We start from the raw sequence: 26,642 nt of genomic DNA on the forward strand, positions 1-26,642 counted from the left end.
CGTCTCTCTCCTCCCCAGGAGCACAGTCCTGAAGGTCACGAGCCCTGACAGTGTCAAGAAGTCTCCCACTCCCACTCCCACTCCCAAACCTCATACTCTCCACAGCTGCAGAGGGAGGAGTGGTCACTGGTGAGATTTGGGGAATAAGTTCATTAAGATGGTGGGGTGGAGGGAGGAAGGGGAAAAGAGCCCCCACACTGAGTGCTCTGAGCCCTGGTCCTAATCCTAGTTGCCAACCTGCCTCCTGGCCAACTGCTCTTGCTGGGCTGTGGATAGTGGGAGAGGGGGCACTGCCACAGGAGACCTGCCCTGTGGCCCATTTGGCCAATGCCTTGCTGTGCAACCTGGGACAAGTCCTTTCCTCTCCTTGGGAGAAGGAGTTACTACTAACTTGGCAAGGTTGCTGGGAGGAGTCCTTATGAGGGAGCTTGGCACCAAGAAGGTGGTAAAAAATGACGTTGATGACGCCCATGCCCACCTCATCTCCCCCCAGCGTCCTCCAAGACCTTTGCCTCTCCTGGGGTCCCCAGACACATTTCCCTGGGTCTTCATTTCTTGGCATGAGTAGGGAAGGCAACTAGAATTCCCCATCTGATAGAAAAGAAAACTAATCTGGGGTAGGTGTGTGGAAGGGTGGGAGGGAGGGAGAGAAAGGAAGGGCTGTGGCTTCCTGGTAAGTGTGTTGCTTAAAATGCTTAAAACTCCGTGGTCAGACTAGACCAGGATTCAAAACTTGATGGGGCGCCCTTAGGCAGATCCTCTCCTCATCTGGAGATAATATCTGCAGGAGGGGATTAGGTAAAATAATGTACTACTGTTCTCAGGTTACCGCAAACCCACCAGCGGGGTCCGCAACCGCTCGGCCTCGCGGCCCCACCCCTCCCTCCGCAGCCAATCAGCGGGGCCGCTCGCCCGAGCGTCTGCTCTCGGGTCTGGCCGCTCCTCTCCCGCCACCGTCCCTTCCCGGGAGACTGCCCGGCTTGCGAAGGGATTCCCAGGAATCGCCCCCTTCCCTTGGGGCGCGGCTGAAGACCGAGAGGCGCGCCCGAGGACGGGAAAACGCTCTGAGACTGATTCTTAGACTGAGACTCAAGGATCAGCTCTGCCCTCAAACCATTTTACAGATGGGGAGACGCGAGACTCAGAGAGGGTAAACTCCCGCTCAAGGTTACCCCGAGAGCAGAAGCCTGGGCTAGGGTTTTCTCTGCGGAGGTGGGAATGCACGAGCTGGGGCCGGAGCCTGGGCACTAACGGTACTGGCCCGGACGCTATCCAACTCCTCGCTGCCTCAGTTTCCCTAGCACCACTTTTGGTGATGGCCGGGAGACGGGCAACTGGCTCAACGCAAGCCTTCCGAGACACAGTCTGATTGTCCTTAGACTCTGTCCGCGCTTCCCCAAGCCGAGGCTCCTTTCCGCGCGCTACCTCCCAGGTCTTTAAAATCCGTTCTTCCCGTCCGAGCCTCTCGGCGTTCTACTGGAAAGATCAGAGCTCCTTGCCTCCTTCTCTGGAATGAACTGCTCAGCCTGCAGCCAGAGCGGTCCTGGAGCTGTAACTGCGCAGGCGCAAAGGCAGCCAATCCGGAAGACGGAAGAGCCGAGACCCCACCGCGTTAGAAGAGTTGGGGGCGGAGAGTGTGTTAACCAATGACTAAAAGGATCAGGGAGGGCGGGATCAGGCCCGCTGTTGCTAAACTTTACCTGAGTAGGGGGTGGTTTAAGAGATGGAGTGAGGGAAGGTTCAACGGCCTTTCACGTCACCATCCTTCTGACCCGCGGAAGTTCAGCAGTGGAGAGGCGGGCCTAGAACCGGAAGCAAGAAGGAGGGCGCAGGAAGCAGGGCGCTTCAGCTAGTCGTACTGTCGGTCAGTGGATCTGTCTATCCCGAGGGCAGGATGGAAAAGCTGCGGCTCCTGAGCCTCCGCTACCAGGAGTATGTGACTCGTCACCCGGCCGCTACGGCGCAGCTGGAGACGGCGGTGCGGGGCCTCAGTTACCTGCTGGCAGGTGCCATCCTGACCTTTGACCCGTTCCTTCGCGGCCCTGACCTATAACCCCACTTGCCCCCTTGCCTGCGGAGTCGGGGTAGTGACCGCTGTATGCTTGGGAAGTCCCTTCCAAGTTCCCGTAGAGCGCGGGGAGCCGACGTCCGGGAACTCGAAGCCGCAGAGCTAGGCGTCCTCTCACTGCCTCCTCCCGTGCCTTCTCCCCAGGTCGCTTCGCCGATTCCCACGAGCTGTCGGAGCTGGGTGAGCCGGGCTCAGGGGTGGGTGGCTGGGTGGCGATCTGGGCCGGGAAGAGCTTTCCTGGGAGCGGAGGGGGCGTCCTGGCTCGCGGTCCTGGGCCGTCCGTTAGATCACTGTGTGCTTTGAATCGGACTAAGGTCCATCGTCCACAGTCCTGGGCCTTCCGTGTTCCCATAGTCAAGAGACACATCTGGAGACCTTGACTGAGGGTTCACTATCGATCAGGCGCTGGGCTAAGCACTTTTCCTGCCTTTGCCAGGTCAATCCTCTCTACAGTCCTATGAGGTGGGTGCTATGACTGTCCTCACTGCCCAGTTAAAGGAGCAGAAGTTCATTGAGGTTGGGGACCAGCCCCTGATGATCCCAGAACCAGGATTCAAATCTAGATCTCTCAGATTCCAGGCTCCCCCAACTGTAACTCCCTTGGTAGTGTTTGCCCAGTGAGCACTGGAACTTAAGTGAAAGGGTGAGGTGGATTTTGAAAGGTAGAGATGGAGTAGAATTTCAGGGACAGGTACATGCCCATGGCTGTTTGGAGGGCACTGGGCAGTTCTGGGCAGCTGGATGATCCATGCCATCTAGGGCAGTAGCTGAGATGATCCAGCCTTTCTTGGTCCATCTGCGCCCACACAGGATCGTGTTGTTCTGAGGAAGTGGACAGATGGTTTGATTTCCACATAGTCTGTGGGTGGCTGAGCACAGCAGGTGACAGGTGATCCCTGCAGCTCTGAGAAGAAGGAGGGAGGGTTGGAGGCTGCAGAGCCAGCCCCTCAAGGCCACACTCTACCCCTCAGTGTTCTCTGCCTCTAACCTGCTTGTGCTGCTCAATGACGGGATCCTACGGAAGGAGCTTCGGAAAAAGTTGCCTGTGGTGAGCATTCTGCCAGGGATTGAGGGCAGGGAGTACAGAGAGGAATGAAATAGTTGCAAGCAGTCCACGTGTGTGGCATGTGTTATGGTCTCACAGCATATAAGACTGCCTGCATCCCTCTAAGTCTCAAGTCACATCATTAGGTGAGGGGAAAAATGTTGTGTCCCCATCCTCAGATGAAGAGATTGAGTTTCAGAAAAGTGGAATGGCTTGTCTCTGGGACACCCAGCCTGTTAGTGGTGTTTGAACCCAGGCCAGCGCACTTTGGCTTGGGAAGGGGAAAATCCACATCCCCCGTCAGAGGAGTTCCCTAGGGGGAGGGCCTGAGACTAGGGGGAGCCCTCTGACCTCTTGGCCTGGACTTTTTGCCAGTCGCTGTCCCAGCAGAAGCTGCTGACATGGCTGAGCGTGCTGGAGTGTGTGGAAGTGTTCATGGAGATGGGGGCTGCCAAGGTGTGGGGCGAAGTGGGCCATTGGCTTGTCATCGCTCTCATCCAGCTGGCCAAGTATGTTGGGACAGTGGAGGGCAGGACTTGTCGGGGGCAGGGCAGGGAGGTGACCCAGGCCAGCTGGACAGAGACAGTGCTCAGGAGAGCACCCCCAGCCCATGCTGGCTCACCACCCCTCAGCCCTGCTGTGCTCCCCAACCCAGGGCTGTGCTGCGGATGCTTCTGCTGATCTGGTTCAAGGCCGGCCTCCAGACCTCTCCCCCCATTATTCCGCTGGACAGGGAGACCCAGGCACGGCCCGCGGGTAAGCGCTGTCCCTGCTCTGGAGGGGACAGGGGCATGGGACAGATATGTGGATTTATAGCCAACCAACATGAATGTGGTATTGTCCGTTTACAGAGCACACCTACCTCCATCGATGACTTTTTCCTCATTACCCTATATTTTACAGAGAAGGAGAGCAGAGATTAGGTCAGGGACACAGTCAGAACTGGAACCCAGGACTTCTGATATCAGAGTCTGATGTTCTTTTCTCTGGGCTGCAGGAATACAGAGCATCAACAGGATCTAAGTTTCTTGTCAACCTCATCTCTGCGCTTGGTTCTCTCTCAAGAGCCACGGCCCCGTGGGGGCTGGGCATCCAGCAGATCTGTCCCTGCAAGGCTTTGGGCCCATCACTGTGGGCCTCTGGGTCTCACTCTCTGACCTTGAATGGGGTCAGTTCCTCACCTCTCGTCATGGTCATGTTGAAAGCTATGGACTTGGCCCCTCTGGTGCTGTGATCTTCATGACAGTGATTGGGCTGTGCCCTTCTACCCTTGCTCCAGTCCCTGGGAAGTCCGAGTTCTTGGCTGGCTCTGGCCACAAATGATGCTGTCCTTTTCCCAGGCCAGGGAGGGCTGCAGAATGCTTCCCCCTGTTGAGCCATGGCTCTTTCCTTGACTTAGCTGCTGCCTTCGTCCAGGCTCACCCATTTTTCCCTAAGCTTCAGCGCATTCATTCCACACGTATTCTCTGCAGGCTCTGCTGGAAACGTGTTCCTCTGACAGTGTGGCCTTCTGTCTTTCCCTGCTAGATGGTGACCACAGTCCCGGCAGCCAGGAGCAGTCATACGTGGGGAAGCGGTCAAACCGAGTGGTGCGAACCCTCCAGAACAGTAAGTGTAGGGCCTAACTGGACTGGGCACTTGGGCTGTGAGGTCGGCGTGGGCTGGTGGGACTGGCTTCCATCCCTACCCACACTCCCCAGCCCCAGCCCAGACCTGACTTGTTCATCAGCTGCCCTTGTGTTCTAGCTCCATCCCTGCACTCAAGGCACTGGGGAGCCCCCCAGCAGCGGAAGGCACGGCAGCATCTGCACCGTGAGGAGCTGAGCTTCACCCCAACCCCGCTGGGGCTGCAGGAGACCATCGCGGAGTCCTTGTATATTGCCCGGCCCCTGCTGCACTGTATCCTTAGCACGGGGTGGGGGGCAGGACTGGGAGGTAGGGCCGGGGCTGCAGGAGTGGGGAGTGGACAGGAGCCTGGCCAGCATGCCGGAGACATCCTTGACACCTTGGCCGTCAGTGCTCAGCCTGGGCCTCTGGGGCCAGCGGTCATGGACACCCTGGCTCCTGTCTGGTGTTGTCGACGTAACCAGGTGAGCCTGGACCCACCCAGAGGTTTCCCTCCCTCCCTGGGCATTCAGCTGCAGGACAGGCAGCAGCTTCTGCTCCTCCTTTGCTGCCCCTGTGGACACCCAGCCCGTGGCCCCTTCCCTCCCATGGCTCCAGATCCTGCCCCTGCCCTTGACTGTGTCTCCCACCCCCCAGCCTGAGCCTCCTGAGCGACAGAAAGGACCTGACCCGGAGGGAGCGGCTGGAGCTGCGGCGCCGGACCATCCTGCTGCTCTACTACCTGCTGCGCTCCCCGTTCTACGACCGCTACTCCGAGTAAGGACCCAGCCCCCTTCTGGAAAGGCAAGGCCCACCCTCAGTGAGAGAAGGGAACCGGGTGCTGGTGCTCCACCCCCTGTATGTGCCTCCCTTTTCTCTCTTCTGCCCCCATTCAGGAGTACAGCTGCTCTCCCATTCCACAGGTGCCAGCCCAGCCTCTCCCTCGGAGCTCTCAGGCCATCAGCCCGGGTGGTCGTGAGCTGAAGCAGGTGTAGGGTTGGCAGGAGACACCAAGGGCTCAGGACTGGGCATTGCAAGGAGGGCCTGCAGGGATGGTGGTGGGTGTCAGCTTCCCACATCCCCCAGCTTGTTTCCATGTCTTCCTGTTGGATCTTTTGGATTATCCCCACTTCTCAGGAGGCAGTTGAGGTTCAGAAAGGCTGGGCACCTTAAAGCCGCCCAGCTGGCCAGTGGCTAAGCTAGATCTCAAATCCACGTTCTCTCCAGTCTGTCCCTGCCTTTCCAAGTCCCCACTCCATCAGACATGGGAGCCTAGACCTGCTGGGGCTGGGGAGGACTTGGGACCAGGTCTCCCAAAGGCCCACCAGAGTGAGTGCCTGAGGTCAGACGAGATCTGAGGAGGGGGTCCCTGTGGGGTGGCTGGGCCCATGAGCTGGACCAGAGGTTCCGAGGCCCTCCTTCATCTGGGTCTTAGTAAATACACTGCTTAAGGACTGGGGTGCTGACTGGAGTTGCATTTAGTATTATGGTCATACACCCTCTGTTTTTTGCTAAAATAGTAAGAAGCAAGCTTTTATCATATTTAATACTACCTCAGTGAAAATAGCTTTTCCTGGCAGTTATTTTCATAGAAGTTTGAAAGCTCATAGGTAGCAAAGACAAATTCTATTCCATACTCACAGAGAAGACATTTCAGAGCCTCACATGCATCATAGGACCCCCCACCCCACCCCACCCCACCCCCAAAAAGTGCACACACAAATTGCTTGCAGTTTGCAGAGAAAACATTAGGGCCCTGGGTCCCCACTGCAAGGGAGGACGTTTAAGGAGATGGTAATTGTGGAGTGGCCCTTGCTCTCCTGCTGAGCTGACCAGCCCAGCACCCTCCCTCAGAGCAGTGTCCCACCATGACAGAGGTTCCAAAAACCTGTTGGAAAAATTTCTGGTTTCCCCAAAGAGCAGGGAGCGGGGTCCTGAGGGGATGTGGGGGGCCATCTGGGAGGGGAGCAGCCCTCCTCCCCTTTTCTTTCTGTTCAGGGAGACAGTGTAGTCTTGGAGCCAGGCCACCTGGATCTGAATCCTGGCTCAGCCACTTCCCAGTTGTATGGCCTTGGGCTAGTTACTTAACCTTTCTGGGCTTCAGTTCCCTCATCTGTAAAATGGGCACAAGAGCAGTACCCACCTTGTAGGGCTGTTGTAGGGGTTAAACAACTTTCATCTGTTAGTGCCTGGTATATAGGAAGCACTAGGTAAATGCTTTGTCTTATTATCATTTCTCTCATCATCACCTCACCCTGGGCTCCCCTGTGGAAAACCCTCATTTCTCAACAGACAAGGCCTTGGCCCTTGTACCTTCCTGAGCCATCGGTGTGCCTTCTCTGGGCTCCCGGCACCCTGTCCTCTCCTGGGATCCTGACCATTCTCATCTTGGAGGTGATTTGGGAGGTTTCCGTGTAGCTCAGCTCTTCTGCCTGGCAGGGGCTTCAGGAGGAGCCCTGAGCTGCCCACCATAGCTGCCCTGGCACTGCTCCTGACTTGGCACCCAGAAGCATTTGTTGAATGTCAGTGGAAGGAAAGAGAAAAAGAGAGAAAGGAAGGAGAGGATGGTGTCTGAGGTAACGCTGTGAGTAAAACACCAACCAGAAGCTGAGTATGAAGCATCCCAGGGCCATTGCTGGGGGAGAGCATAACCCAGAGCCAATCCCAGAGGCCTCGCCGTTTTGAAACGGGCTCTGTCCTACCTCCAAAAAGTTACTTTCTGTCTCCTGGAATCCACTGCCTGTAGTCATGGTCATTGAAGGCTTTGAGCGCTCTTGTTTTGCAGGGACCCAGTCCCCAACTCAGCCTGCCTCCCATTTATCTCCTCTGTCCAGGGTGAGGATCCTCTTTCTGCTCCGGCTGCTGGCAGACCATGTCCCCGGCATTGGCCTGATCACAAGTGAGCATGGCTGGGGTGTGGCGGCCATTGAGTGTTGGGATCTCACATAGCCTCCATCTCCTTCTTCTGCCTCCCGTATCCTTGTAATCTGAGGCTTGGTACTTTAGGGGGAGGAAACAAGTCAGGGTTGGGTGACAGCTCCTGGGCATGGTCCAGGGTGGCCGATGGTCTCAGGGCCAGTGGGAGCAGCAGTTGCTGTGGTGGGAGGAGTGTCAGACCACACTGGCTTCCAACCCACCTCAGTGTCCTAAAGCATCTTACCTGGGTAGGGGAGCAGATGATGGGGAGAGACCCCCGCATGCAGGGAGTTACCAGGCCAGGTGGGGAAACTTGCGTCTGACTCAGCCCTGTCAGCATCTGCAGCCAGACAAGCCATCTGGCTTCCCTGACCTGAGGTCCCTCGTCTGTAAGTGGGACAGACATCCCTGCCGGTGCTGCCTCCCTAAGGGTGGAGAGCTGGCAGAATCACCGAGCTCCTGGCTGTGCAGACATGAGGGGCTGTGGCTGGGCAGCAATGGCTGGGAAGGACCCTGGGGAGAGCAGAGCCAGACTGGGATCTAGCCCTCAGTCTTGTACTTGTTCTTCTCTCTCTGCAGGGCCACTCATGGATTACTTGCCTGCCTGGCAGAAAATTTATTTCTACAATTGGGGCTGACAGATGTCCTGGGGGTGGGGTGCAGGGAGGGGCTGCTGTGGGCAGGGGATGGCTCAGCCCTTCAGTCCCCGAGCCCCTCTTCCATAATAAAACTGACTCTGGCAGTGTCCGAGCCTGTTGCCTCTGTGCCCCCGCCCAGGGCACCTGGCACCTGCCACCCTGACTGGGCTCTCACGCCACCCTGATCCCAACCCGTGCCCCTAATGCCCTTTGGACTTAGACTGGCAGGTGGTGGGGCACTGCAGCCCCCGCCTGTCCCTGGGTCAGGAAGCCGCCACTGGGACTGGCCTCCCGGTTCCTTTGGCAGCAGAAAGTTGTGTGTTAACACCGGCTCCTTGAGCATGAGAAGCAGGGCTGCTTGCCTTTGGAGCTGCAGAAGCAAACTCAGCTTCTCTCTCTCACTGGTCCATGTTGAAGACAGACAAGGCTGAACCTAGACAAGGGGGTGGCAGCTGCCCAGTGTCTTCTGGCAGCCTCCGTCTGTCCCTTCCCCCACTGCAGGGCCTGCTGCTCCTGTAGCGTCAGGCTGCGGCTGCCCAGGGTGGAGCCTGGTGAATGCTGGGCCTAGTTCCAGGGCAGAGGGCACCCCAAGCCCTTAACCTCAAGTTGAGAGCAAAAGGCTCTGGTCGGAAAAGAATGTCAAGCACCAGCCAGGATTCGGGCCCCAGATGCTCTGGCAGGAAGCTGGGGGCAGGTTTGGAGGGGGTGCGCTGGGGCCTCCGCCCACCCTGCTGGCTCCCTCCTTCCCGGTGGCAGTGGCCCACGCAGGCCCACAGACTGATCTCTTGCTGTGGCATCTTTCCCCTTCCTCAACCACTGCCCATGCTCCCTTAACCCTGTGCACAGAGCCATACCTCTCCTTTGGGGTCTCTAACCAAGCGGGTGGCCCCTCAAGTTCTGAGAGCCTCATGAGCTGTACCTCCATCCTCTGTGCCTTACCCTCCTCCAGACACCCTGTGGGCGGGGATGACAGCCTCTGGGAGAGGTCAGCCTTACCCTGACATCTCCTTTTCCCCAGGGCCTTTTCAAGGCCCCACCCAGGTCCTGCGGTCAGGAACAAATATACTGACCCACAGGGCAGGGGAAGGGGCAGGACTTCCAGGCAGGACCCAGAGCTCTGGGTCCTAAGACCTTCAATTTAGTTCAAAAGCGTTGCTAGGCACCAGCCCCACTGCAAGCTCTGTGCCCTGGGCTGTATACAAAAATGAGTAAGGCTCTCACCAGTTAGTGGAGGAGATGGATGTGAATGCACGTGGTACACTGGGGTCCTTGCAATAGGTGGAAGTGTGTACACAACGTAGGGTGGTGGTGATTGCCTGGGGTGACCTGGAAGGGGACTGAGGGGACTCATGGGGAAGCCCTCACTCAAAGCAGGCTGTCAGAGGATTAGCAGGTTTTCGATTGGCAGACTGGGAAGGGAGGTCTCATGTGGAGCCCGCAGCCAGCGTGTGAGGAGCGAGCACTTAGACCTGACGGGAGCTGATGGGCTGAGGCTGCAGAGGAGGGTCAGGGCCAAGCCGAAAGGGGCATCACGTGCCCACTGCAGAAACATGGGGCTGGTCTGTAGCAGGCAGAGGGGAAGAATCTGTGTGAAGACATCATTCCAGAGGCCTGGTGGGCAGTAGGCAGGGGTGGGGGCTGAATTAGGCAATAGCGGTGGGCACAGGAAGATTTAGGGTCTATCCCACGCAGCCACTGGAGACTGGTGAAGAGGGAGGAAGGGACCAGGGGACGAGGAGCACAGAGGACGGGGTATTTGGAGTTAGGCAGAGCATGCGGGAGAACTCCTGGGTTCCAGGCAGGGTCAACATCAGTGGGGACAGAGGATGCTGGGGCAGGTTTGTAGAAGATGGAGTGTCTCTAGGACATCGAAGGGGGGTGGCCAGTGAGGAGTTGTCTGTGGGCTTAGAGCACAGGAGAGAAGACGGGGCTGAAGGCAGCGCCAGAACTTTTCTGCCTCGGGAATACTCAGACAAGCCAGGAATGGGAACAAGGCCACCGAAGGTGAGCCAGGGTTGGAAACCAGGGACCGCCCTCTTTGGGCCTCGGGTACCTTATCATTTAAAGGGTCTGACCAGCCAGTGGGTCAGCTATTTTAGAAGCACCTGGGTAACCAGAAATACAGCTCTGATTCCACAAGTCGGGGGTGAGGCCACGGATTTTCTTTAAAGCTTCCCGTGGTTCGGAAGTGAACCAGGCTTGAGTTGTATTAAACAAGGAGATGGGACAGAGGGTGCAGTGTCAGAAGACAAGGGACAAGACCAAGAGCCTTTCAACTGCGGGCCACAGCTATGCGTCAGCCCTGGAAATGGGCTGTGTCTCCCATCACACTCCCACGCTGTTTATTCATTCAACAAACATTTATTGAGCACCTATCAGGTGTCAACACTGGGGATCCCACACTGAATAAAAGAGCTTCCCTCTCCTCGTGAAGCTTGCACTCCAAGGCTTTGCCACCTGAACTGAAAACTCTATCACTCTTCTAAGGTGCAGAGAGTGGCGGGAGCGAGAGGTGAGGCGGCACCGCCCCCTGCTGGGGGAATCTGAGCGGGGCAGGGGGCCTAGTGGGAAAGGCTGGGGCTCTCTGGTGAGGATTCGATGAGCTTGACCCATTGGGGGCCTTTGCGTGCCAGACCTTGTTGGGCACATTCTCTACATCACCTCACACACACTCTTAAGCTGAGGAGCCTCGGCACAGATGCAGCGACCCATCCGGCCGACTAGAGGCACAGTCAGGATTTGAACCGAGATCTGCTCCAGGGTCTGTGCTCTTAACCCTGGGGCAGTGACACTAACATGATTTGCTCTGGCACCTGCATGCCAACAGCGTCACTAACAGATGCTTCAGTGTGGAGGGACCCGGCCTCCCCCTGAGCTGGTGCTGACACTGAGCCCTGGAACTGGGGCCCTTTGTGAGGTGGCCCTGGGGCTCTAGCAGCAGGTTCCGTCCTGCAGGGGAAGGAGCAGGCAGAAGCTGGGTTCAGGGACCCAAATGGAGATGGTTCTTGCCATGCTGGGGGCTCTGCACCCCAGGGCTGGGTTGAGCCTGTTCCTTTTCTACCTCCTCGTGGCATCTGCACTCCTTGGTCCCCCACCCTTGAGGTGACTCCTGGAGGGGCAGAGGGGGAGGCAGAGGGCCTGGAGGGCAGTGGGCTCTGCTATGCTGCCCCTTCCTACCCTAGAGGAGAGGGTGCCTTGTAATCCTGGGTGTCTGGGTGCTTGCTGACGACCCCTCCACACCCCACTGGGCCATCTCCCTGTCCATAATCCACAGGGAGGTGTCAGTGGCAGCGGCTTGAAGAGCCTTCCTGGCCTCTGGAGCCAGGGCTGAGCACCCCAACATCTCCCGCAGGCCGGAGCGATCCGTTCCTGAGGAATTCTCAGCCCCCCTGGAACTCTCGCAGCCACTTCCCGGCCTGGTGGATGGTAGTATCTCTCCCCGACCCCCAGGAGGGAGCAGATCTGCCCAGGGGGAGGGCTGACCCACTGCCTTTGGGTCTTCGCATCCCAACCTGTAACTGTTCAAGCGGGACTTCAGCCCGATTCAAAACCAGATTCTCCCTCCCACCCCTACCCTCTTCTCTCTGCAGACTATGGGATCCGACCCAAGCACCCAAGGCCACGTGGGCCACTACCCCTCCTCTCCCGGGCCCAGCAGCGCAAGCGAGACGGGCCCGACATGGCTGAGTATTACTACGACACACACCCGTGATGGGCACCCCATATAAAGCTATTCTATGCAGCAGAGGCTCAGCTTTTCTGGGATATGAAGGAGCTGGCGTGGGAGGGAGTCAGCACAGACACACCCATGTGATCCAGATGGGAAATGGCACTTTAATAGTTGTGGCCGGGGTGACAGGACCAAGATGGGGCTGCAGCTGCAGCAGCCTCGAGCCCTGCCGGCCTGGGCAGTCAAGGGGCCTCCTTTCCCTGCCAGGGCAGGGGCCCTGCTGCAGCTCGTCCCCTTCCCCGCTGAGGTCCTACACCGGCCGGGGGCCAACATGCCAGCAAGGTTGGAGGTGGGGGGACATCCTGAGGCCACACAAGTGACAGAGCTGAGAACAGGGTCCTCACCTCCACCAGTTGCCATTTCCTTACTGGAAAGTCCTCAGAAGGTGGCGGGGCTCTGCCTCAGCCCGGGGCTCTTCAGTGGGGGTGGGGGTTGGGAGCGGGGTGGGCACTCGCTGGTGGCGTGGGTGTGGTCGAGGCAGGAGCCAAGAGCCAGGGAGCCCAGGCAGGGAAAGTGAGGCCCTGGATAGGGCAGTGCGCTCTGCTCCTGGGATGGCCGCCTTCCTGGCCGCCCCAGCCCCACCCTGCCCATCCCCGGGTGGCCCGCTCTGTCCTCCATAGATGAATCTAATCCCATATATTACAATAAACTGCATTTGCCTCTCCCCATAATCCCTGCCCTCCCCCCACCCCGGCCAGCCGTCCCCACTTCCCCATCCTCTGGTGGGGGCAGCAGGTGCCCCGACTCAAGCAGCACCACCTCCTGTCAGCGGCCAGCTGTCCCGGCACAGGCCTGAGGCCTGGGGTGGAGAAGGCGGCGGCACTGCTACTCCAGGTAGATGTCTTCTGTGGGGCAGGTGTACTCCACAAACTGCTTGTAGAACTGCTGAAATGCTCTCCTGGAAGGCAGACATTATACGCACGAATGACGGGGTGGCCCGAGGAGGAAGAATGAGGGGATGAACAGCGTCTCAAACTGGGGTTTCAAATTGGAGCCCTGCATCCCCGGGTGAAGCTCTGGGACCCCCAGCCGGAGCCACTCGTGACTTGAGAGCTCTATGACTTGAGCTTCCCGAGTAAGAGTGCATTTAAAGAAAGGGCCCTGCAGCTCAAAAGCCTGGAAAGCACTAGCACCACCCAGTCCTCCCCTCAGGCCGCTGCATTGCAAGCCAGAGACAGGTGCCCAGAGCTGCGGGGAGGAAGCAGGGACAGCGCTGAGCAGGAGGGGGTCCCCTGGGGGCTGAGGTGGGGCTTGTGCACTGGCCGGGGCTTGGCAGGACACAGGCACACGCACCCCACGGACTCCGCCAGGGCTTTGGTGGATTCTTCGGACACAAAGACGTGGCAGGCGAACCGGTGGTCAGCGGGGTGCTTGGTGATGAACCCAAAGTACCTGGGGGAGGGCGGCAGTCCGTGTGCGGGGGGCAGGGGCTCAGGCCCCCGGCGCACTCACGGACTCACGGCCCACCCCCAACAGCTCCAGACTCCCATCTAATGCCGCCACCTCTGCTCTTCCCACTTACTTGTTGTTCTTTGGATGGTATCCACAGAAAGAGATGTTTTTTAACTGGAAAAAGTGGCTACATTTATTCTCCTGCAGAAGGGAGAAGAGAAGCAAGAGGTGGTCATCCAGCCTGCAGGGGACCCAGTTTGGGAGAAGGTAAAACCTCTTCAGGGCCAACCTGGTGGGAGAGCTGGGGGCTCCTGGGAGGGAGGGCCGGGCTGGGGGGCGTCACCTGGGCCTCCTGGGAGTCATCGGCCTTGACACCTATCTTCACCCCCCGCACGCTGATCTCTAGGACGCAGCTGGAGGGCGGGTTAAAGTGCACGGTGAGCCGGCGGGTGGTGGCGATCTGTGGGCGAGGGGCCGAGGCAGGGTCAGGTGCTGTCTGCTCCCCACCACACCCTCCTGTGCCAGGGCCTGGGCCCCGAGGCCTGTGCTGCCTCTCGACGCCTGTGTCCCTCCCACCGGGGAGAGGATGTGGCCGGCCAGGGGTCCCCGTCCAAGGGAGAGCGGGCGTGGGACCTCGGGTACCTTTTGCATAGCAGCACAGAGGACGTCGTTGCCTTTGTGGTAGGGGACCTGGACTGAGCCCAGGAACTTCACCCGGAACTGGTCCACCCAGTCGCTGTTTTTGGCCAGGGCTAGAAAGCAAGTGCAACGTGAGGAGTGGCAGAGCTGGCAAGAATGGGGTGAGCAGCCAAGCAAGGGAGTTAGGGGGGAGCATGAGGAATGACAGAGCCAGCAGAGGGTGCCACTGATCCCTGTGTGTCACAGCTCTGCTGGGCCTCATTGTTCTCCACTGTGAAAAGGAGCCAGTCACCTCTGCTCATCCCCTTCCTGGGTGCTTGAGAAAAGCAAAGGGGAGCTATGTAAAATGGTTTGGGACTCATAATATACAAACATGTAATTTGTGACAAGAATTATATAAAGGTGAGGGGACAGAGAGGTGTAGGAAACTAGTTTATATATACTATTGAAATTAAGTTGGTATCAAAGAAAATGAGATTGTTATAGATTTAGGATGTTAATTTAAGCCCCATGGTAACCATGAAGAAGACATCAGAGAATATGCAAGCTCACAGGGAAAGAAACTAGAGAACAGGTTGCCAGGGGCCAGGGGAATGAGGAGTTAAAACAAAATGGGTGTAGGGTTTCTGTTGGAGAAATAGGAAAGTTTTAATAATGGAAGGTGGTGACGGCACTGCAACAGAGCGAGAGTGCTTAATCCCACTGAACAGTGAGATGGGAAGGATTATGTTGTATATATGTTCCCACAATTATATATATATAAATAATGAGCAGCTAAAGAAACTGACACTTAAAGGCAATACATGGTCCCGGATGGGATCTAACAAGGGAGGAGAGAAGGCTCAAAAGGACAGTATTGGAACATATGAAAAAAAAACTGGAATATAGACTGTAAAATTTATATCAGTGTTAAATTTCTTGAACTTGACAACTATACTTAAGGTGGGCAAATAGAGAATATCCTTGTTCTTAGGAAATGGACATAGCAGTATTAAGTGTTCAAGGAGCATGATCTACACACCACAAGTGCTCAGACAGATAGCTGGATAGACAGATCGATAGAATGATAGGGCAAATGTAGTTAAATGTTAAAATTAGTCGATTTGAGTATCGGTGGGCATGGTGGAGGCTGGAGTTCTTTGTATGGAATTTGTATTATTTTAGTCACTGTCCTATAAACTCAAAGGTATTTCAAAATAGAAAATTTAAAATTAAGAAAAAAAGAAAAGGTCATGTGGAGCATGCAGGAAGCCGCGGCAGGGCAGATGTGGGGGCCGGTGGCGCCAGGCAGGGGAAAGAAGAGCTACCTGCCATGTGCTCAGGCTCCTTGGTGACCTCGATGGCATAGTAGGCGGGGAAGACACCGCGGGTCCCTGTGCGCATGTTGTAGGCCTCGTACCAGTAGTCCTCAGCCTGCAGCTCCACCAGCAGAGGGTCATCCACCTCCAGCTCAAGCTCGTCCTCATGTCGAGGCACAAACCTGTACCCACACGGGCCCATGAGGAATGGCGTCACCAAGGCCTCTCCAGCCAGGCCCTCCATTGCCACCCTGCTTGGGGTCAGTTAGTTCAATAAACATTCAAAAAGTGTCCGCAGTGTACTTGTCGCAATGCTAGTTCCGAGGGAGACCATGGGCAGTATGACAAGCATCCAGCCATCAAGGAACTCATGGGCCCAGGGAGGAAGTGATCAGAGCCACTGATAAAAATGTGAGGGGGCTGTGGGGAAGCAAGTGCCTCCAACTGGAGGGGTGAGCTTGGGCAGAGGTTTTGGATGTGGTCAGGCCTTATCTCTCTGGCCATCCTGCCCCTGGCCAGTGTTGTGCTCCCACCCCTCGCCTTGGAGAAGACCACACTCTACCATGACCACTCACAGGCTCTGAGTTCTGAGAGGGTGGATGCTGTGTCCCCAGGGCTGAGTGGATGAATGGATGCTGGTGGGGGACACCCGACCTGGTCAAGAGGGGGCTCAGGCTTTGGCCTGCGGTGATGGCAGCAGCAGTGAGGGGGGTGGTCCAAGCTGCTGCGTGGCCAGGCCACGCCAAACCCCAGGTGCCCTCACCTGAATATGGCCCGATGGGTCTGCTCCTGCTCCTCCCCGTTGATGACGCAGGAGAACAGCCCGAAGGACTCGGCACCTGCAGGGAAGGGAGTGGGGCTGAAGGAAGGTGGCCCCGGCTCTGGCTGAGGTTTCGAGGGGCAGGTAGCAGGCACTCAGTCCTGATGGCTTGAACTGGATGGGGCCTGAGGTCGCCCCCCCCCCCCAGGAAGACACCCTTCATTTTAGATTTCCCTACCCAGGTAAACCCTAAATGCTTCTCCCTCGCTGACTCACTGGAGGAGCGAGAACGGCCACTCATGAAGACATTCAGGAACTTCTTGGAGAAGTGGACGTCGGGCTCATCAGGCGTGGAGTCCTCGGAGAGGCAGGTGGGGGGCTGGGGCCGGGGGGCCTCCTCATATTCCTCACCAATGGCCGACTCGTAGGGCGAGGAGGCGGAGGCGCAGTTGTCATAGACGGTGGCCGAGTCGCTCTCGTCACTGTAGTCTCCGAAGCAGGGCCGCAGGCTCACCAGCTCCAGCTGGGCGTGCTCATCCACCACCAGCGTGTACTTGACTGAGTCGTAGGACAGAGCGCTGGTGTCTGAGCTCAGCGAGGCCCGAGGTGGCGGCGGTGGCTCCCCCAGGCTCCCCCGCCATCCCCCTCCACCCGGCGGCTCGGCCTGCTCTGGGGAGGACAGGCAGTCAAAGCCCTCATCCTCTTCGCTTATGGAGGGGTGCGGCCGCCCAGCAGCTGAGGAGTAGGCAGCGGGGTCTGGATCGGAGCTGACTGACATCCGGCTCTCAGCTGGTGGGAGGAAGGCGGAGGTGGGCTCTGTAGGGTCTGGGGGCCTCTGCACCGGGGTCAGGTAGATCTCCTCGGTGGCCTCTAGCCGCACGTCCGCCTGGTAGTGGATGCGGTCTCGATGCGAGTGGCCCCGGCCACCTTGTGGGGCAGCAGGGGGCCCACCTGGAGGGGCCATCTGGGTGGCGGCACTGCGGCGGCAGGGGCTGTCAGTGGAGGTGCCTCGATCCTTGGTGGGGGCCGGGCTGCTCTGGGGTGGCAGCTCATCGCTCAGGCAGATGTGTTCATGTGGAGGTGTCTGCTCCCCTGGAGGGCAGCAGGTCAGTGCTGAAGGCAGGTGCCCTCACCCTGACTCCCAAGCTACCTGCTCCCTCCATCTCAGCATCCTAACACCAGAAGTCAAGACAAAGCCTCCCTTGGCAACAGGCCCTTGGCATGCTCTGGGGCCAGTCAACTCACTCACATCATGCCACAGCTGACCTCAGCCCCAGATGGGCTTGCTCAGGGCTGCGGGATGGGCAGTTTACCTCTACTCAGCAAGTTGAGACCACTGGGTTTGCTCTCTGGGCCAGGGTCTGCAGGGCAGGCTGAGGTCCAGGTAAGGGAAAAGGGTCTGGCTTACCTGTCTTCAGGGGAGAGGATGATCGAGACACCCGATCCTGCCAACTGTGCTTCTTGCCTAGAGAATTATTATTCAGCGTGTCCTGTGCAGGGAACAAAGGGCCCTTATGGCAGAAGTGATCAACAGTGCCCGGCACAGGGAGGCCCTGGCTCTGCCCGCATTGGGTCATCCCTAGGCAGTTTGCTGCCCTCCGCAGCTTGCCAAGGGCCTTACCCCGCCCCCCACCTCCAACCTTCCTCTGAAGCCCTCCTAGCCAGGCCTACTAGACCTCCCTCTGACCTGGCTCAGAGAAGGTGACCAACCGTCAGGGAGATGTTTCTACTAGCCTTGACAAAAGTGGCAATGGCCAATGGCTGTGTGGTGGTGAGTGGGGGAGAAGTTGGGGGTAGAAGTGGGGGCTCTGGGGCCAAAGCCAGAATCCCAGTCCCAGAAACTGAGACTTTACAAGTGAGATGCTCAATTCTAGCCCAACTCAGAGACGGGGTGACCCCCTGCTCTGGAGCTCAGGAAGCTATGGCTGCGGGGAGGGGCAGGAACATTCTGGTAGAGTCTAAAGAAAAAAAAAAGCATGAGGAAGGGTCTCCCCAGCAGCTTGCCAGGGGGTCTGGGGTGAATCATCCAAACAACAAATCCATAACATGGTTCTCTTCCCCCAGCAGTAGCACAGGACTGAGGAAGGGCAGACATAGTTGTCAGCTGCCCTCCTTCCACATTCTCTTGGCTGCCCATCCCACATTCTCAGCTCCACAAGACCCCCTGGAATAATGCCTGCCCACAAGGCTCCCCAAACACAACATAGGTCCCCTCCCATGGGAACACCCTCAGCAGCTCCCACAAGCCTCACATTCATGAGTTTGGCTGCCAAAACCTTTCCAGAGGATCCTGGGAAAGGGACCAACCCTTTCCCTGCAGCCCCTGCACCATCCACCAACAGCCCCACCTCCCTGGAGCTCCCTCTCTGTACCTCTCCTGACTGGGTCTGGAAGACAAAGGGCCATAGTCAGCTCTCCCCCACCCCATTCAGCCTTCCTTGGCATCCAGCCACCCAGGCAAGGGGCCCTAGGCCCCCAACACAGCCAAGCAGCTCCATCTCCCATTTCTCTTCCCAGCTTTCTGGGAATTCCAGCTGCCCATATTTTGAACTGGCTGCTGCCCCTGAGCTCCCCATCCCAACTCTCCACAATTTCCCATGTCCCCCTACCCTAACCATTTTTCTCTGAAAGTAGAAGCCCTCTTGCAGCCTGAGGTCCAAAGCTCCAAACCCTTCCAACCCTTCAACTCCAGTTCTCTTAATCACCGACCCTTCCACTGTCCCTGTAAGCCCTTCACTTCTTCAGTCCTCCGCAGGCCTTCAATCCCAGCCAGGGGATTCAGCACCTGTTCCTTAGGACAGATCCTACCTGCCCCTCGGTGGCGCAGGAGCCAGCAGCCGGTCTACATGCCGCTCCGCTGGCCGGAGACCCCTCCCCGCAGCCCCTCCTCGCTCCCCCACGCCGTGGGACGAGCCCGATCCCTTGGGGCGCTCAGCGTCCCTCACACCTTCCCGGGCCCCGCCCAGGGGCGCCGCCCCTTCAGTCCCGCCCCACGCCGCTCGCACCTCACCTGAGACCGCGGCACCTGCGGGAAGAGGTTGAGCGTGGTGGGCCTCTTGGGCCGGTACGTGTCCCCGCTGCCCAGGCCCGGGCCCGGGCCCTGGCCCTGGCCGCGGGGTGCCGGCTCCTGGCCCGACTCGGCCTCCGGCGGCCCCACTCCCGGCCGCCGCGCAGCGCGCCCCAAGTCGTCGTCGTCCTCGTCGTCCTCGGCGCCGGGAGTGTCCCCCGCCGCGTCGATCAGGTCCATCTGCAGCATCTCGGCCTGCAGCCGGCTCCCCGCGCCGCCGCCGCCGCCACCCGCAGACAGCAGCCCGGCGCGCGGGGGCTGCGCGGCGCAGGCGGAGGCGCGTCAGGGGGCGGGGCCGGGGCCGGGGCGGGGCCGAGCACGCTGCGCTCCGTCCCCCGCCCGCGCCGCTCGGGCGAGTCCATTCCGGGGCCGCGGGCGGGGGGAGGAGAGGGAGCGCGGCACCCGGGGGAGAGGGCCCCTCCCTTCAGTCTCCGGCGGAGCCCCGCCAGCCCGCCTCCCCTCTCTTGCCCCGCTCCGGTCGCTGGATTTGACAGTCCACACCTCTCCTCTCCCCATGCTTTCCCACTTCCTGCCTCCTTACACCCTCCTGTTCCCTTGGCAACGGCCGGTGACCTCACTCGGGTTGTAAGCGGAGCCCAGAGTGAGGTCACCGCTGTTGCCATGGGGACGCGGGGGTCGCCCAGGGGTTCGAGACCCACAGGTTGTGAGGCTAAAAGGGGAGGTGGGGGGTAGTTAATATTTGAAGGGGGCTGTATGGAAAAATGAGTCTGAGCCAGGCGAGGAATTGCGGGAGGGCCGCAGTGCGGACAGCGAAGACCTGAGTGGGATGCTGAGGGGAGGGGCAATGGGGGGGCACCTGGAACAGAGGCAGTGGCACCCCCACCCTCCTCTGTCTCCTCTCCTCAGCCCACTGGCCGAGACCCTTCCGATCTGCGATTTCCCCTTGGCTTAACCCTGCCTTGTACTAGTTCCAGCTTTACCACTAACTGGCACCTCAAAAGGATCCTTTGACCCTTCTATTTCCTCACCCATTAACTGGGGACAATAGGACTGCTTCCCAGCTTCCCAACCGAAAGTGTGTGTGTGAAAGGCCCATGGAGCTTGCCTAAGGCCTCACAGGGTACGATTACACCCCTAGCCAGTACTGCCCAGGGTCACCCCCTCCAAGGCTCTGCTAGTGCATGTTGGGGGAGGCAGTGTGGGAGTCCAGAGCAGGTGTCTGACCTTCGAGAAGCTATGTCAGAGCCCTGGGCCCATTCCCCAAGTCCAGAATAAGTGGCCTCTGCCTCCATCCCTTTCTGGCTGGCTGGAGAGTGGAAGGTTGGGGTAGGAGTTACTGGGGGCATTATCCTCACCCCTCAGTTTTCTCTTGCCTGGCAGATCTTACAGAATCTCTGGAGGTAGCAGGAGGTCACTACAGAGACAGCCGCTCTGCCCCCCCAACTCACACTGCAGCTCTGCCTTTGCTAACCACACTCCTAGTACCTGTCTACTCTAGCCCCCCAGTCTCCTCGGAGACTGAGAGAAGCCCTGGGCTCTAAAGCCTAGCCCTGTGCTTTGCCTCCCATTTGCAGGCTAACTGACCCCTTCTTCTTTCTGTTCTGAAAAGACATAGTGGGGTGTGTGTGTGTGTGTGTGTGTCTGTGTGTGTGTGTGTGAGATCCCCATCAGACCCAGGCTCCCCAGCTGCCAAACGACCTTCTGGCAGGATTCTGAACCCTAGCAAAAAGAGAGAGCCATCTGTCCTAAGACAAAGCCAAGGAACCCAAAGCAGCAAGGAATCTGAGCTCCCCAGTAGGGGCGTTTAAGACTAAGGGGCCATGCGGTGTGGCCTGGTGCAGTGGCAGCCAGCAGCCACAGGAGTTATTCCAAGAGGGCCTTGGCTTTTCTTTCCTGCTCCAAGGCACTGCAGACTCCACCGGACTCCACCCTGCTCTGTCTCAGGCCCTCTGCCAGGGCCTCTCTCCAAAGGACTTAGGGTAAATCCTTCCCTTAACGCTGGCCCTAATTTCTACTGTTCAAGAGCTCAAGACCTCTTGCCCTGTCCCTTTTTGTTCCTGCCTTAGCCCTTGGCAAACATACAAAATTCTGATTGAGCACCCAAGATGTGCCAAGCATTGGACTGGATGTTTCCTGCATGTTGATTCACTTAACAAGAAGACCCTGTACAGGCCTTGAAATCCCCCTTGTAGATATAGGGAGGCCCTCTTGTCCCCACCCATTCTGCCACCACAGTCGGAGGCTCCATGGAGCTGCCCTTACCCGTAAGGACAGGGTGTCTTTGCACTGCAGGCTGATGCCACACTCATCGGTGATCTCCGAGAGGTCTTCATCCTCAAATTCCTCCAGACTGATGTCATGGGTGAGCCTGGAGTGGGGGACAGGAAGTCGAAGTTACACCCCGGGGCACAGCTAAGCCCACTGACATCTCCCCATTTTTCCAAAGGGCAGCCTCTCAAAGGCAGATCACAGCCCCCAGAGGATGGCAGCTGGGGGTCCATCTGTGCCAATGCAGGGGGCAGCTAACAGGCTGGGAATGAGATTGGGGCTCATGCTGAGAGGGTAGTGGTGGAAAGGGAGGATCCAGGTTACTCCTGTGCCTCCCGGCTGGGAGGTGACCATCTTGGTGCCAACCAGGAGGCAGTGCCTGGAAGATCCAGCTGGTTGGAGCCTCAGGTCTGCCAGAGAAATACCTTCCTGGGTCAAGGCAGGTACCGACACCAGCTCACCCAGGGAGAGCAGGGAGAGTTGAGAAGAGCCTCCAAGGGATGCCAGGAGGAAGGGGGCTCCCTGTGCAATCCCTGTAGCAACAAGACCCAAGGTCCTGGCAGTGGGGTGGACAGGGCCAAGGCCCCACCCCAGCCTCTGAGGAGCGCACCATGTCCCCCAGCCCGGGGAGACCCACACCGCTTGAACCCTGGGAATAAATGAAGGGAAATCTTGGTGTGTCTCATTAAAGACAGGGCCTTCATGCTGTGTTCTTGGTCTCATCTCTTCAACCACAAAATTTCCTTGGCCAGTAATGGACCCTGAACAGGAGGCCGCACAGATGCAGTCTGGGAAGGCCCTGGGTTGACTCTGGGGCTGGAGGTGATGTGAGCTCAGGAGACGGACCAGAGCACCTCAGCACCAGAACCCTACTGGCTCCACTGGAACCCCCTTTCCCAGTCTAGCCCCGTGCTCCCACCCAGAAGACAGGGCTGTGCCAGCCACTTGGGTGCTTGCCTGACACCTGCCCCGGCTCACCCCGGGCCCTGGGGATTCAATTTGATTTGTTTGGGTGGGACGCTGGGGAAGTCAGGGAACTATCGGAATCTTAAATAAGACAAGGAGATTGATGCATGGGGCAAAGGGAGGCCCCCCAGCCCAAGGTCACCCAGGAAAAGAGGTGGCCTGACCCCCAGGAAAATCTAGGCGGTTCACCCCCACCACCTCTCACCACAATCAGACCAAACAGAAACCGGGAGCCCGCTGGGGCGCCCCATCCCTGCCGCCAACCCCACCACCACCACCCCCACACCCCCTACCAGCGCTCCCACTGGTCCTCCAACCAGCTGTCATTGTCTGGGCTGGAATCCATCTTCAGCACCAGCTGCATGGAGAGCCCTGCCCGGCCGGGGGGCTGCGGGGCCCCAGGCCCACCCTCTCATGCCAGAAGGGTCGGGGGCCCGGGCTCGCGGCAGGGCTAGGGCCTCCGGCCTCACCGCCTGGGCCTGCCTCTTTGCGTCCAGCCCGCTGCAGAAGCCTGGGGAGCTCATTAAAAATAGATGGGCCGGGAGAGGAGGCAGCAGCCGCCTGCCCGGGCTCCAGCCCCAGCTCTTCCCGGGCCCAGCCCTCGGCTGCCGGCAGTTCCCTCCCCCGGCCCGCAGCGCTGCCGCCGCCGCCACCTCCCCCGCGGGATCAGGTTACTGCAATCAATGCCACCGGCTCCTCCTGCCCTTCCAGTGCCCCCGGCGGGGGGCTGGGGTGGCTCCTCTGCCCAGCCAGGCTTGTGAGCAGATGGCAGAAATCCGGGATGTTTCCCCCCCGAACGCCAGTCCCTGATCTGCTTTAAAGGGCCAGTGCCACACTCAGTGTGCCGGGTGGTGAGAGACTCCACGAATGGCTGCCACGTCGGCACTGCCACAAGCTCGGCCCCCACGCCCATCAGGGAGGCTGCGTGGGCCCCGGCCCTGTCCAAAAGGTGCAGACTCGGTTGGGTCTGGCCTGCCCCTCCTACCTAACTGGTACAGGACAAATCTCTTCCCCCCTTTCCAGGGTTTGATCCTTCAGGACCCAAGAAGGGCCTATTAGGGTGCAGGAGGCTCCCCTAAGGGCACCTCAGAGCAGGGATGGAAGGGGCTGCCTGGGGCGGTAATGAGCTTCCTGTCACTGCAGGAGTGAAGTAGAAGCTGGAAGGCCCCTGGAGGGAACTGGTTAGAGGGATTTTGACCAGGGAAAGGGGCCTCTTCCGACCTGGAGCCCAAGGGTGGTAGGTCCCAGGCCATGGAGAGGGTGTGGCTGGGCCAGTAGGTGTGCAAGTGGGTGGTAGGCCGGGGAGGAGGGCCTGAGCCAAAAGCCAGGGCAGCCCATCCTTGGTCTGGCCAGGGCAGGGGAGCACCTCTGGACGGGAACCCAGCGCTTGGCACTCAGTGACTGGGTGAACACTACGAAAGCCAGTGCCATTGGGAGGGCCCCTGGGACTCAGCCAGCATCAGGGAGACTCGGACACCCCTCGTTCTGCTGGTGACCTCTGTGCACTTCTGTGCTCCCTTACCCCTCTTCCCATAGCCAGCCTGGCTTCAAGTGCCCCCACGTCTCCTCTCCCTTATTGCTGAGCCCTGGTCCCCCTCACCTGTGCCCTCCCAGACCACTGTAGCAGCAGCCTCCCCACTGGCCTGACTGCCCCAGTCTCCCCATGCCTGAGCCACTCCACCCCACTTGCCACTATCAAGCAAAGCTGCCCGGAAACACGACAACCCCTGCCCAGAACCCTCCAAGGCTCCCTGCTAGCGGCAGCTTTCAAGGTCCCCAGCTCCACATGTAATCTCCTGAGTACTGGTCAGTCCCTTGAAAGGTGGGCGCCTTGCTCAGGAACCTGCCTCCCACCACCTGACCCAGTGCATGGCACAGAGTGTGTGGTAGGCTCTTTGCCCATTCTTGCTGGAAGAAGGCTCAGTTCAGACCCACTCCTTCAGGAAGCCCTCCTGGCTCCCCAGTGCCAGTGCACAGGGCTCACCTCCTCTAAGCCCTTACAGCCCTCCTGGCAGCACTCACTGTTTTCACCTCTATCACGGTGTGTGTCACCATCTGCCTGGAAAGGTGGGCAGAGGAGAGGCCTCCTCCAGAAACATGGCCCCCTCCCCGGGCTGCTCCAAAGGTGGACGCAGCTCACATCCCAGATGTTGAACACCTGCAGGTACGTGTACTCAGTACCTGTACTCAGTACATGTCTGCTAGAAGTTTGTCAGAGGACATCCTCAGCCTCTATCCAATCCTCGCAAGCTCAAGTGCCAGGGCAGGGCCTGCAGGGTCCAGCTTGGCCTTGGGCTGGGCACTTCTCATCTCACCCTCAGCACCGTCCAATGTTCCTACTTCCTCGGATGACAGGTGTGGGTGGGGCAGGAACAGGTGTACCACCCTTTGCAGAGGAGGAACTGAGGTTACCTGGGCAGTGATGGGAGCACTGAGCTGGGGGTCAGAAAACCTATGCTGAGCATCGGCTGGCTCCACTGGGGCGGCTTGAAGGGGGCCTTAATGGACTTCTTGGGTGCTTCTCATCAGCGAGGCAGAATGGCAGCCTGGTCACTGTATCAGGCTTGGAGGAAGAGGCCTGAGATCAAATCCCGATTCTTCACTTACAGGGAGTGGCCGCTCCACCTTCTGAGCAGCTGCCCTCCCCGGTCACCAACCTTATGCTGTCTCCCTTAATCCGCACCACCACCTTGGGAGAGGGTTTTATTTTGCCCATTTTACAGATGAGGTACACTAAGGCTCAGACATAAGGAACCCAGTTTCCACGTATAAAATGAGGCCACCATCCCTGCTTACCCGCTTCAAGGGTGCTGGTGAGGATTAATGGAGTGGATTGTTTGTGAGTTGCAGAGGGTTGTAAGGTTACTCCGTGGATCAAGGACTCCTTGACCAGGAGCCCCCTCTGCAAGCCCCCTTTCCCCCTAGATCCTGCCCTGCCCACCTTCTTCTCCAGGTGTTCCTGGTTTCCTGGCCAAAGCCCTGGACAGCCCAAGCCGCTTTGTGGAGGGAAAGCTAAACAGATCTTTGGTCCCTCCAGGCTCAAGGAAAGCAACTGTGGGGAGAGAGGGGAGGAGGGGAGGAGTAGAGGAGAGAACGAAGGAGGGAGGGGAGCAAGGAAGTGCCCGTTGCCTCAGCCTTGTTCATGGAAACCTGAGTCCTGAGCACCAGGAGGCCCCGTCAGGCTGAATGACAATCCCCTGCAGGCTGGGCCCCTGGCCTCTAGGTCTGGAGACTTCAGCAGCTTTCCTTCTAGGCAGCCACTGCCAATGGATCAGAACCTGCCTGCTCGTCTTGAGTTAGATAATCCCTGGGTCTCTTCCGTATTAACATTTGGTTAGTTTTGTCTGAGACCTCTCTGGCCTGTGGAGTTATCGCTATACCTGAGGCCCGCCTCTTCCGGCATTAACCTCATCTCCTCCCTCTCTGGGTGCCCCAGTCCTTTCCTCTGGCCAAGCGGGCTCCTGACTGCTTTCTGAAAATGCCGCCCTCCCCGCCCCCTCACTCTGAGCTGAGCCTTCCTAAATGGCCCTGAACAAACGGGCCTTTTGCATTCTGATGTTGACTTCATGGCCTTTTCCCTTGTCCCGTGCTGTCCTATTTCTTGGTGGTCCTTGTTCCTACTACAGCAGCCCTAGGCCTAATCTGCTGCTTCAGCTCAATAGCAGGCTGGGTTAAAAGTGTGGGCAAAGTAAAGGTTAAGTGGTGAACTGCTGGGGCTTTAGCTGAGCAAGGCCAAATCTGAGCCAGGCACATGGCTCTCCAGAGGCCATTCTGAAGCCTTCCTGTCCCCGGCTGTGCCATAGTGAAGTGAGATGCCAGCCGAGTGACCTTGAGCCCTGCCCTTGCTGCCACCTGGGCCCCTGGTGATGGAAAGCATCTGTGGTCCAGGGGCCCAGCCCATCTCTCTCTATGGCCCCCAGAGCTGGGCTCCCAAAGCTTCAGGGGGGTGGCTGCTGATGAGATGCTCTGCTCCGACTGGGTTTCCCATTTCCCTGGCTCCCCTGTAAGCCACTTTCCACTAAGAAGCCAAAACCAACACTTGAAATGCAAATCTGCTATTGCCACCCCTCCCCAGCTCAGAACCCTTCCAAGGCCTCCCCTGGCCCACAGGGAAAGGAGACAAAATTCTCACCTGTAGGCCAGGTAGGGCCTCCCCTCCCTCTCCTTCCCCTCCAGCCTGTACCACCCCCCACCCACACTCCTGCATGGCCAGCTTCCTCAGCAGTTGTATCACTTCCTAGGAGAAGCTTTCTCTGTGAGCTCCCTGACCAGGCCCAAACCCTCTGCTA

At 58.6% G+C, this 26,642-nt stretch overlaps 2 protein-coding genes across 17 annotated transcripts in view; one reads left to right on the forward strand and one right to left on the reverse strand.

The window, feature by feature from the left end:
* Nucleotides 1-15,628, forward strand: PEX16 (peroxisomal biogenesis factor 16). Of its 14 annotated transcripts, none has more exons than XM_037838662.1 (16): nt 5-129; nt 825-2,006; nt 2,213-2,248; nt 3,040-3,116; nt 3,489-3,622; nt 3,769-3,869; nt 4,641-4,721; nt 4,860-5,012; nt 5,127-5,203; nt 5,376-5,495; nt 7,553-7,617; nt 11,625-11,698; nt 11,863-12,836; nt 13,552-13,661; nt 14,080-14,194; nt 15,424-15,628. In XM_037838662.1, exons 2-13 carry the CDS (start codon nt 1,895-1,897, stop codon nt 11,982-11,984), a joined length of 1,152 nt encoding a protein of 383 aa, XP_037694590.1. In that variant the 5' UTR covers nt 5-129; nt 825-1,894; the 3' UTR covers nt 11,985-12,836; nt 13,552-13,661; nt 14,080-14,194; nt 15,424-15,628. The 14 variants fall into 14 exon arrangements, with proteins under 14 accessions (XP_037694586.1, XP_037694581.1, XP_037694593.1 ...); XM_037838659.1 differs by having other exon boundaries at nt 5,131-5,203; nt 7,504-7,617; XM_037838654.1 differs by having other exon boundaries at nt 6-129; nt 5,131-5,203; nt 11,547-11,698.
* Nucleotides 12,082-26,642, reverse strand: part of MAPK8IP1 (mitogen-activated protein kinase 8 interacting protein 1) — a 20,893-nt gene continuing 6,332 nt past the window's right edge. The window contains exons 1-12 of one of the 3 annotated variants that reach the window (XM_037838627.1): nt 22,647-23,063; nt 21,382-21,487; nt 19,102-19,416; nt 17,500-17,581; nt 16,368-17,183; nt 16,095-16,170; nt 15,341-15,513; nt 14,037-14,146; nt 13,684-13,854; nt 13,525-13,595; nt 13,296-13,394; nt 12,082-12,900 (exon numbers count right to left, since the gene is read on the reverse strand). In XM_037838627.1, the coding sequence (XP_037694555.1) occupies nt 12,828-12,900; nt 13,296-13,394; nt 13,525-13,595; nt 13,684-13,854; nt 14,037-14,146; nt 15,341-15,513; nt 16,095-16,170; nt 16,368-17,183; nt 17,500-17,581; nt 19,102-19,416; nt 21,382-21,487; nt 22,647-22,717 (2,163 nt within the window). In that variant the 5' untranslated portion in view covers nt 22,718-23,063 and the 3' untranslated portion in view covers nt 12,082-12,827. Of the gene's footprint in view, nt 12,901-13,295; nt 13,395-13,524; nt 13,596-13,683; nt 13,855-14,036; nt 14,147-15,340; nt 15,514-16,094; nt 16,171-16,367; nt 17,184-17,499; nt 17,582-19,101; nt 19,417-21,381; nt 21,488-22,646; nt 23,064-26,642 lie in introns of those variants that run through there. The other 2 variants (XM_037838630.1, XM_037838629.1) reach the window with 2 other exon arrangements.

Source organism: Choloepus didactylus, chromosome 6 (genome assembly GCF_015220235.1).
Source record: "Choloepus didactylus isolate mChoDid1 chromosome 6, mChoDid1.pri, whole genome shotgun sequence".
Classification (NCBI taxonomy): Eukaryota; Metazoa; Chordata; class Mammalia; order Pilosa; family Megalonychidae; genus Choloepus; species Choloepus didactylus.

Excerpts from the sequence above, each read along its gene's own strand:
- PEX16 (XM_037838653.1), top strand. The coding sequence starts at position 1,895 with ATGGAAAAGCTGCGGCTCCTGAGCCTCCGCTACCAGGAGTATGTGACT. Across the intron at positions 4,722-4,859 it reads GGTGCGAACCCTCCAGAACA|CTCCATCCCTGCACTCAAGG; the intron begins GTAAGTGTAGGG and ends CTTGTGTTCTAG. Across the intron at positions 5,013-5,130 it reads TGCCCGGCCCCTGCTGCACT|TGCTCAGCCTGGGCCTCTGG; the intron begins GTATCCTTAGCA and ends CTTGGCCGTCAG.